At 43.4% G+C, this 14,536-nt stretch overlaps 1 protein-coding gene across 2 annotated transcripts in view; it reads left to right on the top strand.

Annotated features, from left to right (window-relative positions):
* Window positions 1-14,536, top strand: part of Tep1 (telomerase associated protein 1) — a 60,997-nt gene that overhangs the window by 15,047 nt on the left and 31,414 nt on the right. For both annotated transcript variants that reach the window (XM_004670159.2, XR_006638588.1), the window contains exons 13-18: window positions 3,175-3,343; window positions 3,831-3,989; window positions 5,158-5,235; window positions 8,251-8,381; window positions 9,054-9,113; window positions 13,986-14,144. In XM_004670159.2, coding sequence (XP_004670216.2) covers window positions 3,175-3,343; window positions 3,831-3,989; window positions 5,158-5,235; window positions 8,251-8,381; window positions 9,054-9,113; window positions 13,986-14,144 — 756 coding nt within the window. The remainder of the gene's footprint in view (window positions 1-3,174; window positions 3,344-3,830; window positions 3,990-5,157; window positions 5,236-8,250; window positions 8,382-9,053; window positions 9,114-13,985; window positions 14,145-14,536) is intronic.

Here is a 14,536-nt window from a genome sequence, read left to right as displayed (position 1 = left end):
CCACTCCTCTGTACCAACTTTACTGTTGCAGCCAGGTTTGCATTGCTGGCAGAAAGCACCCAACCATGAGCAGCTTGTGAGAAAAAAAAGGGTTTATTTTGGCTTACAGACTTTAGGGGAAGCTCTATGATGGCAGGGGAAATGATGGCATGAGCAGAGGGTGGACATCACCTCCTGGCCAACATCAGGTAGACAACAGCAACAGGAGAGTGTGCCAAACACTGGCAAGGGGAAACTGGCTATAACACCCCTAGGCCTGCTGCAAACAACACTCTGCCTCTGGGAGGCATTAATTTCCAAATCTCCATCAGCTAAGAGCCTAGTATTCAGAACACCTACAGTTATGAGGGACACCTGAATCAAACCAAACCACAACGTCTTCATGTCTAAGCCATCTCTCCACCCCATTATGGCCTTTCTTTCTTTCTTTCTTTCTTTCTTTCTTTCTTTCTTTCTTTCTTTCTTTCTTTCTTTCTCTTTCTTTCTTTCTTTCTTTCTTTCTTTCTTTCTTTCTTTCTTTCTCTATCTATCTCTCTTTCTTCTTCCTCCTCCTTCTTTTTTTTTTTTTTTGGCAAGCCCAACAGACTGCCTTTTTTAAAATTTAAAAAAAAAATTTTGTTTGTTTGTTTTTTCAAGGTAGGGTCTTATTCTAGCCCAGGATGACCTGGAATTCACTCAGTAGTCCCAGGGTGGTTTTGAACTCATGGTGATCCTTCTACCTCTGCCTCTCCAAAGTGCTGGGATTAAAGGCATGCACCACCATGCCCAGCTCAGACAGCCTTTAAAAAAAATATTATGTGTGAGAGAGAGAGTGTGTGAATAGCCGTGCCAGCGACTCTAGCAACTGCAGTTGAACTCCAGTCGTGCATGCCCCCTTGTAGGCATGTGCAACCTTGCATGTTTGTGTCACGTTGTGTGTCTTGCTTATGTGGGACCTGAAGAGTCAAACATGAGTCCTTAGGCTTTGCAGGCAAGCACCTTAACCGCTAAGCCATCTCTCCAGCCCCACTATGGTTTTCTATACATAGATGTCATTATGCTTTGTTCTTATTCATCCCCTTCTACTGTGCTCCTTTGCCGTTCCACCTTGCTTTTGGTGGTTCACTTCTGCCCCTCAGATGGTACCCCGTTCTGCTTTCATGTCACATGCATTCCTCATTTCCTTCCTCTCTCCTTCCTGAATATCTCGTACTCTCTCAGGGTTCACATTTTACTGCCATGGTCTCTTCTGCTCATTGCAAATCAATGCCTCCCTGACTTGACATAGCTGGCTGGAGAATTGAACCCAGGCTGGAAGATTTTGCAAGCAAGTGCCTTTAACTTTTCATTTCTTATTTTATTTTGTTATGATAGAGAGAGTCGGGGGGGGGGGAAGAGAATAGGCACACCAGGGCCTCCAGCCACTGCAAATGAATTCCAGATGCATGACCCACCTTGTGCAATCCCATTTGTGAATTTTTAGAATTATTTCCTGAGATAATGGAATCCTTTTAAGAAAATCCTTGCCTATGCTACATCTTGAAATATTTTGCCCTCCCTGCCATGATGGGTTATAACCTCAAACTGTGAGCCGAAATAAACCCACACTTCTTTAAGTTGCTTCTGCAGGCATCATACTACAGCAATGAGAAAAGCAACTGAATCAACAATTTCAAGCTGAGTGTGTGATGGCTCATGCCTGTAACCTCAGCACTTTGGAGGCAGAGGTGATGAATCAGAAGTTTAAGGTCAGCCTGGGCTACTTGAGCACATGACTCCAAAAGAAGGACTGGGGAGGTGGTTCAGCAGTTGAAGATGCTTGCTTACAAAGCCTGACTGTCCAAGTCAAATCCCTGGTACCCGTGTAAAGATGGATGCACAAACTGGGGCATGTGTCTAGAGTTCATTTGCAGTGGCTAGAAGCCCTGGTGTGCCTACTGCTCTCTCTCTGCTTGTAAATAAATATTTTTAAATACAAAACAAGCTTAATTTTTTAAAATTTGTGGCATTTAAATAATGCCTTTGAAGCTATAGGTTAGTGTGGTAAGGTGGTAAATTTGACATTATAGATGAGTGTGATAAGTGTGGCATGTTTGAAGTCATAGATAAGTGTAGTAAGCATGGGCACATTTGTCATTATAGATTAGTGTGGCACATTTGAGGTTATAGATTAGTGTGACAAGCATGGCACAGTCGAGGTTATAGATGAGTGAGATAACGTGGCACAGTTGAGGTTACAGACAAGTGTTATAAGCATGTCACATTTGAGGTTATAGACAGGTGAGATAAGCATGGCACAGTTGAGGTTATAGATGAGTGAGATAATGTGGCACCGCTGAGGTTATAGACAGGTGAGATAATGTGGCACCGTTGACGTTATAGATGAGTGAGATAACATGGCACCGTTGAGGTTATAGACGGGTGAGATAATGTGGCACCGTTGAGGTTATAGATGGGTGAGATAATGTGGCACTGTTGAGGTTATAGACGGGTGAGATAACATTGCACTGTTGAGGTTATAGACGGGTGAGATAACATTGCACTGTTGAGGTTATAGACGGGTGAGATAATGTGGCACCATTGAGGTTATAGACAGGTGAGATAACGTGGCACTGTTGAGGTTATAGACAGGTGAGATAATGTGGCACCATTGAAGTTATTGACAGGTGAGATAACATGGCACAGTTGAGGTTATAGATGAGTGATATAATGTGGCACCATTGAGGTTATAGACGAGTGAGAAAACGTGGCACAGTTGAGGTTATAGACGAGTGAGATAAATGTGGCACAGTTGAGGTTATAGACGAGTGAGAAAACGTGGCACAGTTGAGGTTATAGGCGAGTGAGATAAACGTGGCACAGTTGAGGTTATAGACGAGTGAGATAAACGTGGCACAGTTGAGGTTATAGATGAGAGAGATAAGTGTGGCACAGTTGAGGTTATAGTTGAGTGAGGTAAGCATGGCATGTTATTTCAAAGAGTTGCTGTACAGGTGAATTATCTTCTGCCATGAGAATGGATTTCAGGAGTCCTACAGAATGGGGAAAAGCAACAGTTCTAGACCAGCAGTAGGCTGTGAGGACAGAGGGAGAAGACTCAGTACTTGATTGGCAAGTTCAGGTCTTTCCATCTGCCTCAGAATGGCAGGCAGGCACATCCCTGAGTCACTATGTCTTGTGTTTTTCTTGCTGCAGGCAGATGAATTGTGATGTTGAGGTGTTGGAGAGGTACCGCCAGGCTTTGGAGGTAGCTGTGAGCCTCTCTGTGAAGCACAGCCTGCCCCCTCTTCCAGGACGCACCCTCTTGGCCTATCTGACAGATTCTGGTGCAAACAGGCTCTGTCCAAAGAGCAACACACAAGGGGTAAAGAAACACAGCACCTTCCAAGGAGCGGGTGGGATGTTGGGGGTACTGAGAGGCATTTTGTTTCCAGATTTGGGTTTTTGAGATTGACTGCATGAGTGGCATGGAGTTGCTTCTAAGTTGGTTCTCTAGGGACAAATTCTTAGTCAATCTCATTTATGGATTATAATACTAATATTTCACATTTGGCTGGTACATAATAATTATTTCTAAATTTATGTTATATTACCAGAAATATATTTCACATTCAGTTCACTTTGGCCTAGTATATAATTTGGATATGGATTCTGAATTCTCCTCTTCTCCCTTCCAGTCAGCTCTTCCTGAGGCTGCTGTAGGTGACCCCTCCTGGGGTTGGGGGGTGTCCTTATTAGCACCCTTCCCATTCCTGATAGTCAGAGGAGGTGTTTGGCCTCTAGAGCTGGGTAGACAAGGGTGAATTCTGAAACAGGGAAGCTTGAGTTCACCCTGATGCTTGCCCTGTCAGCCACCCCTGAATTATGTGCTCCTGTTGCTGGGAATGGTGAAGGCACGGGCGGAGCAGGTGGATGTTCTGTTGTGCGGAAGGGGAACTCTGAAGAAGGCTGTGCTGGAGGCACATGAAGGTATCCTGAAGACTGCTACCAGGCTCCAGGCTCAAGTCCAGGTCAGATACCCACCCAACATCCACAAACATGTGGATGGACACAGGCCTGCACTCATCCCATGTAGTAAAGCTTGGATGGCTAAGGGCAGTGGCATGTGACTGTAATCTCAGCATCAGGAAGGCAGGAGAAATGCAAGTTTAGGCAGTCTGAATTATATAGTGGGACAGTCTGAACTATGTAACTTTTTCTAAAATTATGGATATACATAGTTTTGAAGATTTCCCAGACTGATGTTGCTTTCCAATTGAATGTGTTAGTCTATTTTTCTATTGCTATAATGAAGTACTGGATGCAGGCTAACTTTATAATGAAAAGAGATTATGCTCACAGTTCTGGAGGTTTGAGGGCATTCCACTGGCATCAGCTTGGCTCTAGTGAGGCCCTCATAGTAGATGGGGAGGTATAAGAATACACATGGGAGGAAGGGATTACATGAAACAGGAAGGTGTAAAGTGATTTATGAGTCAGGTTCAAGTTTTTTGATTAATTTATTTGAGAGGGAGAGAGAAACAGAGAGAGAGAGAGAATGGGCATGCCAGGGCCTCTAGCCACTGCAAACAAACTCCAGATGCATGTGCCCCCTTGTGCATCTGGCCTACATGGTCCTGAAGAATCGAACCAGGACCCTTTGGCTTTGTAGACAAACACCTTGGCTGCTAAGGCATCTCTTCAGCCCAGGTTCAAGCTTTTAGAATAACTCATTTTTGCATGTACTTAGAGCTACCCTGGTCTCTTCCACTAGGGCACTCCTATAGTGACCTGGCGACCTCCCACTGGGATCTACCTATTAATTCCATGATCCAGTTGAGTTTCCCCCTCTTTCTGAAAATTTATTTATTTACAAGGAAAGAGAGAGAGATAAAGAATGGGCATGCCAGGGTCTCCTGTCACTGCAAATGAACTCTAGATGCATGTACCATTTTGTGCATCTGGTTTTTATGTGGATATTGGGGAACTGAACTTGGACCTTCAGGTTTTGTAAGCAAGCACCTTAGCTATTGAGCCATCTCTCCAGCCCAAGTTTCCCCTTATTAATAGTTCACAGTGGGAATCAGATTTTAACACATGAACTCTTTGGTGACATAGTCAAACCATATCCAAACATCAGCATTTATCTTCTCATGAGCAACCACATAACATAAGTCTTATTTTATTTTTTTCTTTCAGGAGTTGGAAGAAAATGATGAATGGCCCCTGGATACTTTTGGGAAGTACCTGCTATCTCTAGCTGCTCAAAGGGTCCCTGTGAGTACTGCTCTGCCCTTGTGAACCTCTCTTCTTCTCCACATTCTTTTACAATGGATACTTTTTTTTTTTTTTTCATGTGTTTATTGGCCTTACTTGTTTGGTACTCTTTTTTTTAAATTTTTTTTATTTATTTTTTTAATTTTTATTAACATTTTCCAAGATTATAAAATATATCCCATGGTAATTCCCTCCCTCCCCACCCCCACACTTTCCCATTTGAAATTCCATTCTCCATCATATTACCTCCCCATTACAATCATTGTAATTATATATATACAATATCAACCTATTAAGTATCCTCCTCCCTTCCTTTCACTTCCCTTTATGTCTCCTTTTTAACTTACTGGCCTCTGCTACTAAGTATTTTCATTCTCACACAGAAGCCCAGTCATCTGTAGCTAGGATCCACATATGAGAGAGAACATGTGGCGCTTGGCTTTCTGGGTCTGGGTTACCTCACTTAGTATAATACTTTCCAGGTCCATCCATACAATGGATACTTCTCATTTCTGTTGTTCTCTTTTTTTTTCTTTTTTTTTAATTAATTAATTAATTAATTTAATTGAGAGCGACAGACACAGAGAGAAAGACAGATAGAGGGAGAGAGAGAGAATGGGCGCGCCAGGGCTTCCAGCCTCTGCAAACGAACTCCAGACGCGTGCGCCCCCTTGTGCATCTGGCTAACGTGGGACCTGGGGAACCGAGCCTTGAACCGGGGTCCTTAGGCTTCACAGGCAAGCGCTTAACCGCTAAGCCATCTCTCCAGCCCTTCTTTTGTTTTTTCAAGGCAGTATTTCACTGTATCCCAGGCTGACCTGAAATTCACTGTGTAGTCTCAGACTGGCCTCAAACTCATGGCGATCCTCCTACTTCTGCCTCCCAAGTGCTGGGATTAAAACCATGCACCAACACGTCCGGCTTCGTTTCAGTTTTGAGACAGGGTCTCATTTAGCTGAGGCTGGCCTTTAACTCCTCATCCTTCAGCCTCCACCTCTTAAGTGCCAGTTGGCATTACAGGTGTATACTACACATCTGGCTGCTTTGTGTTTCTTTTTTTTAATGTTTTGTTTTATTTTTGAGAGGCAGAGAGAGAGAAAGAGAGAGAGAGAGAGAGAGAGAGAGAGAGAGAGAGAGAGAGAGGGTATGCCAAGGTCTTGTGGCCACTGTGAATGAACGTCAGATACTTGTGTGAATGTGTGACACTGCATGCTTGTGTCACTGTGTCTGGCTGTGTAGGACCTGGAGATTCAAATATGTGTTGTTAGGCTTCACAGGTGCCTTAACTGCTAAGCCATCATTCCAGCCCAGCTTCTCATTTCTTGACCTTTCAAAGCAGGTTTTTCATATTCTGTGCAGTCCTAGCATCAGCTCCCTGCTGGCTACAGTTGCCTATCCAGAGATATGCTGATAAATCTGCAATGATAAATGGACAAATAAAACCTGGTTAATGTCTGGAGGGATTTCTCAGTGGTTAAAGACACCTGCTTGCAAAGCCTGATGGCCCTGGTTTGACTCCCCAGTACCCACGTAAAGCCAGATGCACTAAATGGCACATTTGTCTGGAGTTCCTTTGCAGTGGCAGGAAGCCCTGACAAGTATATAATGTCTGTCTGCCTCTCTGTCTCTGAAATAAATTAATAAAATGTTTTTTATAAACCTACCTACTATGTCACTGAACATAGACCTGGAAGAAATGCCTAGTAGCATAACACTATTTTATTTCTACAACATTGCTAGATGTATAAATAAGTTCAAGATGAGATAACAGTAAGATGTAATAAAATAGGATGTGATAATTTTTGAGAATGCAATACCTTTGTCTAATTAAAACAGGTTGGAGAGATGGCTTAGTGGTTAAGGCATTTGCCTGTGAAGCCTAAGGACCCAGGTTTAATTTCCCAGATCCCATGTAAGCTAGATACACATGGTGGAGCATGCATCTGGAGTTTGATTCCAGCGGGTAGAGGCCCTGATGTGCCTATTCTGTCTCTCTCATAAATACATAAATAAAAATATTTTTTTTAATGTGGTGTTTTAAATGTGGGAATTGAACCTAGGGCTTTGTGCCTGCTGGGCAAGGATTTTATCTTTGAGCTATACCACCAGCCTTAATGTACTTCATTTTAAGTTTATGTAATGTTTACACTAGTTATGTCGGCTATGGGTATGGATAAGTGGTAGAGTATGTGCTTAGCTCTGCATGCTTCAGGCTTAGGATCCACTCCCCAGTATCAAAAAATAAGATAAAATGGCCAAGTTTAAGAAGTGGTTCATAAAATTTCTAAAACTGAAACAGTCTGCCTTGTGATCATGAATGAGTTTGCCACAGCACACTACTGTCTCTGCCTCTTCTTTGATATCACCCTAGGTCACTGTGTAGTGGCTTCCCTTGTTCTAAGTTTTCTTGAGAGATGTGATTTCCCCTTCCTTCAGAGTTCTCCTAATCCCTCAACCAACCCTCCCTCCCTCCCTCTTCCTTCCTTCCTTCCTTCCTTCTTCTTTTCCTTCCTTCCTTCCTTCCTTCCTTCCTTCCTTCCTTCCTTCCTTCCTTCCTTCCTTCCTTCCTTCCTTCCTTTCTTCCTTCCTTCCTTCTTTTTCTTTCCCTCTCCAAAGTAAGGTCTCTCTGTAGTCCAGGCTTGTCTTAAACTCATAGCAAACCTCCAGCTTGGACTCTTCTGGGATTAAAGGTGTGCACCACCATACCATCTCTCCTTTCTTTCTTTCTTTATTTATTTGCAAGCAGAGAGAAAGAGAGACTGAGAGGTAGAGAATAGGCATGCCAAGCCCTCTTGCTGCTGCAAATCAACTCCAGATGCATGTGCTACTTTGTGCATCTAGTTTTACATGGGTACTGGGGAAATGAACCCAGCTTGGCAAGTTTTGTAAGCAAGTGCCTCTAACTGCTGAGTCATCTCTCCAGGCCAAGATCTCCCTTTTTGATGCTGTGATCTCCTTAGTGTAAATGCTATGCCTATCCTTCCTGGTCTCAACCTTTCTCTGTTTGTCTTGCAGGTTGACAGGGTCATCCTGTTTGGCCAAAGGATGGAGACTGTAATTCTAAACGTAGCCAAACAGATTTTCTGGCGGCATGTGAATCCCAAGTGTCTCTTTGTTGGTGTCCTCCTTGGAAAAATGCATTATGTGTAAGGATGTTTGTACTCCCAGCCCTGGGTTAGAAGATAAAGACCCATGTTTCCCATCTACTTCTACCCAAGCTTGGGAAGCTCTCACTTGTTTCACATTTCTTGTCTAAGGCTTTCTTGAAATCTTTCTACCCCTTTGTGGTATTTGGGATTGGACCCATCACCTTGCTCATGCCAGGCAAGTCACCAGCTACATGACCCTATAGTGTGGCCAGGTGTGGTGATGCACGCCTTTGATCCCAGCACTCAGGAGGCAGAGGTAGGAGGATTGCTGTGAGTTTGAGGCCAGTCTGGGACAACAGGGGTAGTTCCAGGTCAGCCTGGGCTAGAGTGAGACTACCTCAAAAGAAAAGAACAACAACAACAAAAAAAAAAAAATGCAGAGGTTAGGGAAACAGGGTTTAGTTGTATAGCCCTGGCTGGCCTTGAGCTTGTGGTCTTCCTGCTTCCACAAGGTAGTGCTGGGATTACATGTATGAGCCTCACACCTGGATGCAGGTATTGTTTCTGATACTTAATGACAGCTTCTTCTTCTTCTTCTTCTTCTTCTTCTTCTTCTTCTTCTTCTTCCTCTTCTTCTTCTTCTTCTTCTTCTTCTTCTTCTTCTTCTTCTTCTTCTTCTTCTTCTTCTTCTTCTTCTTCTTCTTCTTCTTTTTTTTTTTTTCTCGCCAGATCACCAAATTTGAATCCCAATGATGTGACACTCTCAGGCTGTACTGATGGGATACTGAAGTGAGTATGACATGGACACTGAAATGATTAGAAGCTTTGTTAGAATGTCCTAAGAGGTTATCTATTCTTTTAACTCATTCACTTCTTTTTCAAAGATAGTTTCTTTGTCTTGTGTAACTTCCCAGGCCTAGCAACAGCACAGGGTGCCTCCCTGCTGCTTTACCGTTCTCAACACCTTCTATCTCATGGAGAAAGCAGGCTGTTTCAGATCTCTTGTATCCAGATAAGTTTGTATTAGACCCAATAGGGAAAGGGACATGGAAGATTATACATTTGCTTTGTATCTTATTTTATTTTTGTCTATGTGTATGCATGTGTATATGTATGTTTGTGTGGGTGCGTATGTGCCACAGCTTGCATGTGGAGGTCAAAGGACAGCTTTTGGTTGGCAAGGTTTCTCCTGTTCTGCTGTTATTCCTTGCTGTACTCACCTTGAGCTACAGGGAAATTCTTTCCATTTTTCCTTTAGCATGCTGGGATTATAGAAGCCCACAAAGGCTTCCAGCTGTTGTTGTTTGTTTGTTTTGTCTTTCAAAGTAGGGTCTTGCTCTAGCCCAGGCTGATCTGGAATTAGTCTTAGGTTGGCCTCAAATCCACAGTGATCCTCCTACTTCAGCCTCTTGAGTGTTGGGATTAAAGGCATGTACTACCACACCTGGGTTGTTTTTAGCTTTTTAAAAAATATATATTTTATTTATTTATTTGAGAAAGAGAAAGAGGGAGAGAGAGAGATGGAGGGAGAGGATGGGCGCACCAGGGCCTCCAGCCACTGATCAAACTCCAGAGGGGTGCACTCCCTGGTGCATCTGGTGTACATGGGTCCTAGAGAATTGAACCAGGATCCTTTGGTTTTGCAGGCAAATGCCTTAACCGCTAAGCCATCCCTCCAGCCCTTAGCTTTTTTTTTTTTTTTTTTTTTTTTTAATGTGGGCTCTGGAGTTCAAACTTGGGTACTAAGGCTTGAGTGGTGAGTGCTGTATCCACGGAGCCATCTCCCCAGACAGTTACTTGTAAGGAAATACTTCAAGTATTGTTGACATCACTGTGGCCTCTATTCAGTCCTTTCTCTCCTTCACACCTCCTATCTACCTGCCCTCCTTCTGGTCTCATTTTGTTCAGTTCTTTTTATTATTGTTATTTTTTTAACAGAAAGAGAGAGAGAGAAGTGCAAAAGAAAATTGGCACACCAGGGCCTCCAGCCACTGTGATCAAACTCTAGATGCATGCACCATCTTGCGTGCTTACATCACATTGTGCATATGGCTTATGTGGGACCTAGAGAGTCAAACATGAGACCTTAGACTTTTCAGGCAAGCACTGAAAGACCCCCAGAGGGAGACCTTCACTCAAGTCTTGGGATAGCACGCACCCAAAGACACACAGGAGACCAAACTTGCTGCAAAATCAAGAGGCTTTATTTGGGATGATCAGAGCTCTGGGGTCGACACGTATCTCATGCAGGAAACAGAGGAGTCGACCCTGAGCCCTATTGGGTGTTTCTTTTTATAGGGTTTTTAGCAAGGAAGGGAAAGGGGGGGGGTGGTTTCACAAGGGTATTTGCAAAGCTTGTACAGTTATGTCTACATATCTTATTTGTGCATAACCAGAGTTTAAGTCCTTGGTCAGGCTGTCTTGGGAAACTATTTTATTATTTTGGTTTTTCTCAAAACTGTATTTTTGTTTTTCCTCTTCCCGGGACATAAAGTTTAGGTTGACCCGACCAACCCATATCTTGGGCCACCCGTAGCCTATCTTTTAGCCTATTTTTGATTTACTCCTTCCTGAATATACAGTTCAGGCTGTCCTCCAGATGTTTCTTTACTAAGTTTACTTTAAAATTTTCCATCCTGCCTTTCAGCACCTTAACTGCTAAGCCATCTCTCTAGCCCATCTGTTCAGGGTTTTGTTTTTTTTTTTTTTTCGAGGTAGGGTCTCACATCAGGCCAGGCTGATCTGGAATGCACTCTGTCATCTCAGGGTGGCCTTGAACTCACACTGATCCTCCTACCTCTGCCTCCTGAGTGCTGGGATTAAAGGCGTGCACCACCATGCCTGGCCCAACTGTTCAGTTTTTGATCCAGAAAAAAAAAATCTCTACTGCTTACAGAAATCTTTTTACTTTGCTTCTTTTACCACCTTAGCCTTCTCATTTACTTTTTTGCTTCCCTGTGTTTTTCTTTAACACACACACACTTCCTTTTCTTTGTTTTTATTTATTTATTTATTTATTTATTTATTTATTTATTTGAGAGCAACAGACACACAGGGAAAGTCAGATAGAGGGAGAGAGAGAGAATGGGCGCGCCAGGGCTTCCAGCCTCTGCAAACGAACTCCAGACGCGTGCGCCCCCTTGTGCATCTGGCTAACGTGGGACCTGGGGAACCAAGCCTCGAACCAGGGTCCTTAGGCTTCACAGGCAAGCGCTTAACCGCTAAGCCATCTCTCCAGCCCTGTTTGTTTGTTTTTTGAGATAGGATCTTGCTCTAGTTCAGGCTGACCTGGAATTCACTATGTAGTCTCAGGGTGGCCTTCAACTCATGGCGATCCTCCTACCTCTGCCTCCTGAGTGCTGGGATTAAAGATGTTTGCTACCATGCCCAGATTCACACTTACTGTTTTTTTTTTAATTTAATTAATTTATTTGCAAGCAGAGAGATAGAGAGAAGAGAGGCAGACAGAGAGATAGTTGGCTTGCCAGGGCCTCTGGCCACTGCAAAAGAACTCCAGATACATGTGCCTCTTGTACATCTGGCTTACGTGGTAACTAGAGAATTGAACCTGGGTCCTTTGGCTTCACAGGCAAGTGCCTTAACCACTAAGCCATTTCTCCAGCCCCACACTTTTTATTAAGAAGGTTCAAGCACAGTTTTTTCTTCTCAGGGAGAAATTTATTTTATTTTACTTATTTATTTGCAGGGAGAGCAAGAGAAGGCGAGGTAAGGGGGAGGGAGAGATAATGAGAATGAATGGGCCTCTTGCCACTGCAAAGGAACTCCAGATGCATGTGTATCTGAATTTATGTGGGTACTGGGGAATCAAATTCAGGCTGTTAGGCTTTGTAAGTAAGCTGCTTAAGAGCTGAGACATCTCGCCAGCCCTATTTTTGTTTTTTGAGTCAGGGTCTCACTCTAGACTAGGCTGCCCTTGAACTCACAGCTATCTGAGTGCTGGGAGTATAGGCATGAACAGCTAGGCCCAGCCCTCAAGGAGCTTTTATGGTTTATACAGAAGTGATCCAGCCCAAGTAGGGATGATCTTTTTGTTGGTTTTCAAGGGAGGGCCTCACTCTAGCCCAAGCTGACCTGGAACTCTTTCTGTAGCCCCAAGCTAGCCTCAAATTCATGGTGATCCTCCTACCTCAGCCTAAAATGTTAGGCTTAAAGTGTTAGGATCAAAGGCATGCGTCTCCATACCCAGTACTGATCCTTTTGTTCTTGGAAGACTGTAACCAGTTGCTTTCTTGCTATTGGAACAAAATACCCAGCCAGAGGCTGGTGATTGAAAGAAAAGTTTTTTTTTTTTTTTAATTTTTCTAAACTTTAAAATAAAATTTATTTACTTGAGACAGAGAGAGAGATAGAGAGAATGGCATACCAGGGCCTCTAGCTACTGCAAATGAACTCCAGATGCATGTGCCACTTGTGGATCTGGCTTATATGAGTCCTAGGGGAATCAAACGTGGGTCCTTTGGCTTTGCAGGCAAGTCCCTTAACCGCTAAGCCATCCCTCCAGTCTGGAAAGGTTTTGTGTTTAATTTTCTTTAAAAATATTTTATTTATTTGTGATAGATAGAAAGAAAGAGGCAGATAGAGAGAGAATGGACATACCAGGGCCTCTAGCCACTGCAAACACACTCCAGGCACTTGCACCACCATGTGCAACTGGCTTTATGTGGGTACTGGGGAAATCAAAGTTGGGCCTTAACTGCTAAGCCATCTCTTCAGCCCAGAAACGGTTTTCTGAAGAATATTTATTTTTTAAAATTTATTTTATTTTATTTTATTATTATTTATTTATTTATTTATTTATCTGAGAGAATGAGGGAGGGGAAGAGACAGAGAGAGAGAGAAAGAGAGAAAGAGAGAATGGGTGCGCCAGGGCCTCCAGACACTGCAAACAAATTCCGGACGTATGAGCCACCTTGTGCATCTGGTTTACGTGGGTTCTGGGGAATCGAACCAAGGTCCTTTGGCTTTGCAGGCAAACACCTTAACCACTAAGCCATCTCTCCAGCCCCTGAAGAATATTTTTCATTTATTAGAGAGGAGAGAAAAGAGATTAATTGGCTGGGCGTGGTGGCTCACACCTTTAATCCCAGCACTTGGGGGGCAGAGGTAGGAGGATCATCGTGAGTTCGAGGCCACCCTGAGACTGCATAGTGAATTCCAGATCAGCCTGGGCTAGAGTGAGACCCTACCTCAAAACCCCCCCACCCAGAAAAAAAAAAAGAAAGCGAGATTAATCATACCCAGAGGAAAGAGGTTTAATTCAGTTTCCAGTTCAGAAGGTAAATCAGTTTCCAGTTCAGAAGGTAGAGTCCACAATGGTGGGGAAAGTGTGTCAGGAAGCCAATGTCATGTGATCACATCAGCAGGAAGGAAGCAGAGAAAGAAGAATGCTTAATGCTAAGCTAGCTTTCTCTTCATACAGTTTAGGAACCCAGCCCATGGGATGGTGCCATACATAGTTAGGGTGGGCCCTTCCACCTCAACTAACCTCATTTAGAAAACCCCTCACACAAATGACCAGAAATTTGTTTCCATGGTGATTCTAAATCTTGTCAAGTTAACCAAGATTAACCATCACAGTGACATTCTTGATTCTGACCTCTAATATTCTACTCTAACTAATTTTGTTGCTTTTTATGTTAGGTTCATTGCAGAGCATGGGACATCCCATCTTCTGGAACATGTGGGCCAAATAGATAAAGTATTCAAGATTCCCCCAGCCTTAGGAAAGACACAGGTCCTGCCACTCAAGCCACTGGAAGAGGAGACCCCCAGCCCCTTGGTTTCTATTTTGCACCATAGGTCAGTCTGTTTTGTCTTTCTGTGAAGTGGGAGGGCTCAACCTGGTAAAATTCCGTGGCTGATATTCTGCCTGCTGAGGTGACACATATTCCATTTGCTAAGGTCTGTTGCTTCCAGGCAGGGGCATCCTGGAAATTGGCAGACTGAGAACCTGTTCCTTTCTCTGCTGGGGAAAGGTTTGAAGGCAAGGAGGCCAGCAGGCCTCTAGCTGTATACTTAGGGTTTAGACAAAGGGCTTAGGAGCACAGGCTCTGTTTTTTTTCATCTTGGCTAGCTGCTTGGTTTCCTAAAGCTATGGTTCATGATAGTGATAGTGTTTCTGTCATAATGTTATGGTGAGCAAATAGTAAGTACATAATCATTATTAGTTGAAGAAAGAAAAGTGCAGGAGA

The sequence above is a fragment of the Jaculus jaculus genome, chromosome 8 (genome assembly GCF_020740685.1).
Source record: "Jaculus jaculus isolate mJacJac1 chromosome 8, mJacJac1.mat.Y.cur, whole genome shotgun sequence".
In the NCBI taxonomy this organism is placed as follows: Eukaryota; Metazoa; Chordata; class Mammalia; order Rodentia; family Dipodidae; genus Jaculus; species Jaculus jaculus.
The sequence above is the reverse complement of the archived record's forward strand: the minus strand, read 5'-3'. Positions and strand labels throughout refer to the sequence as shown.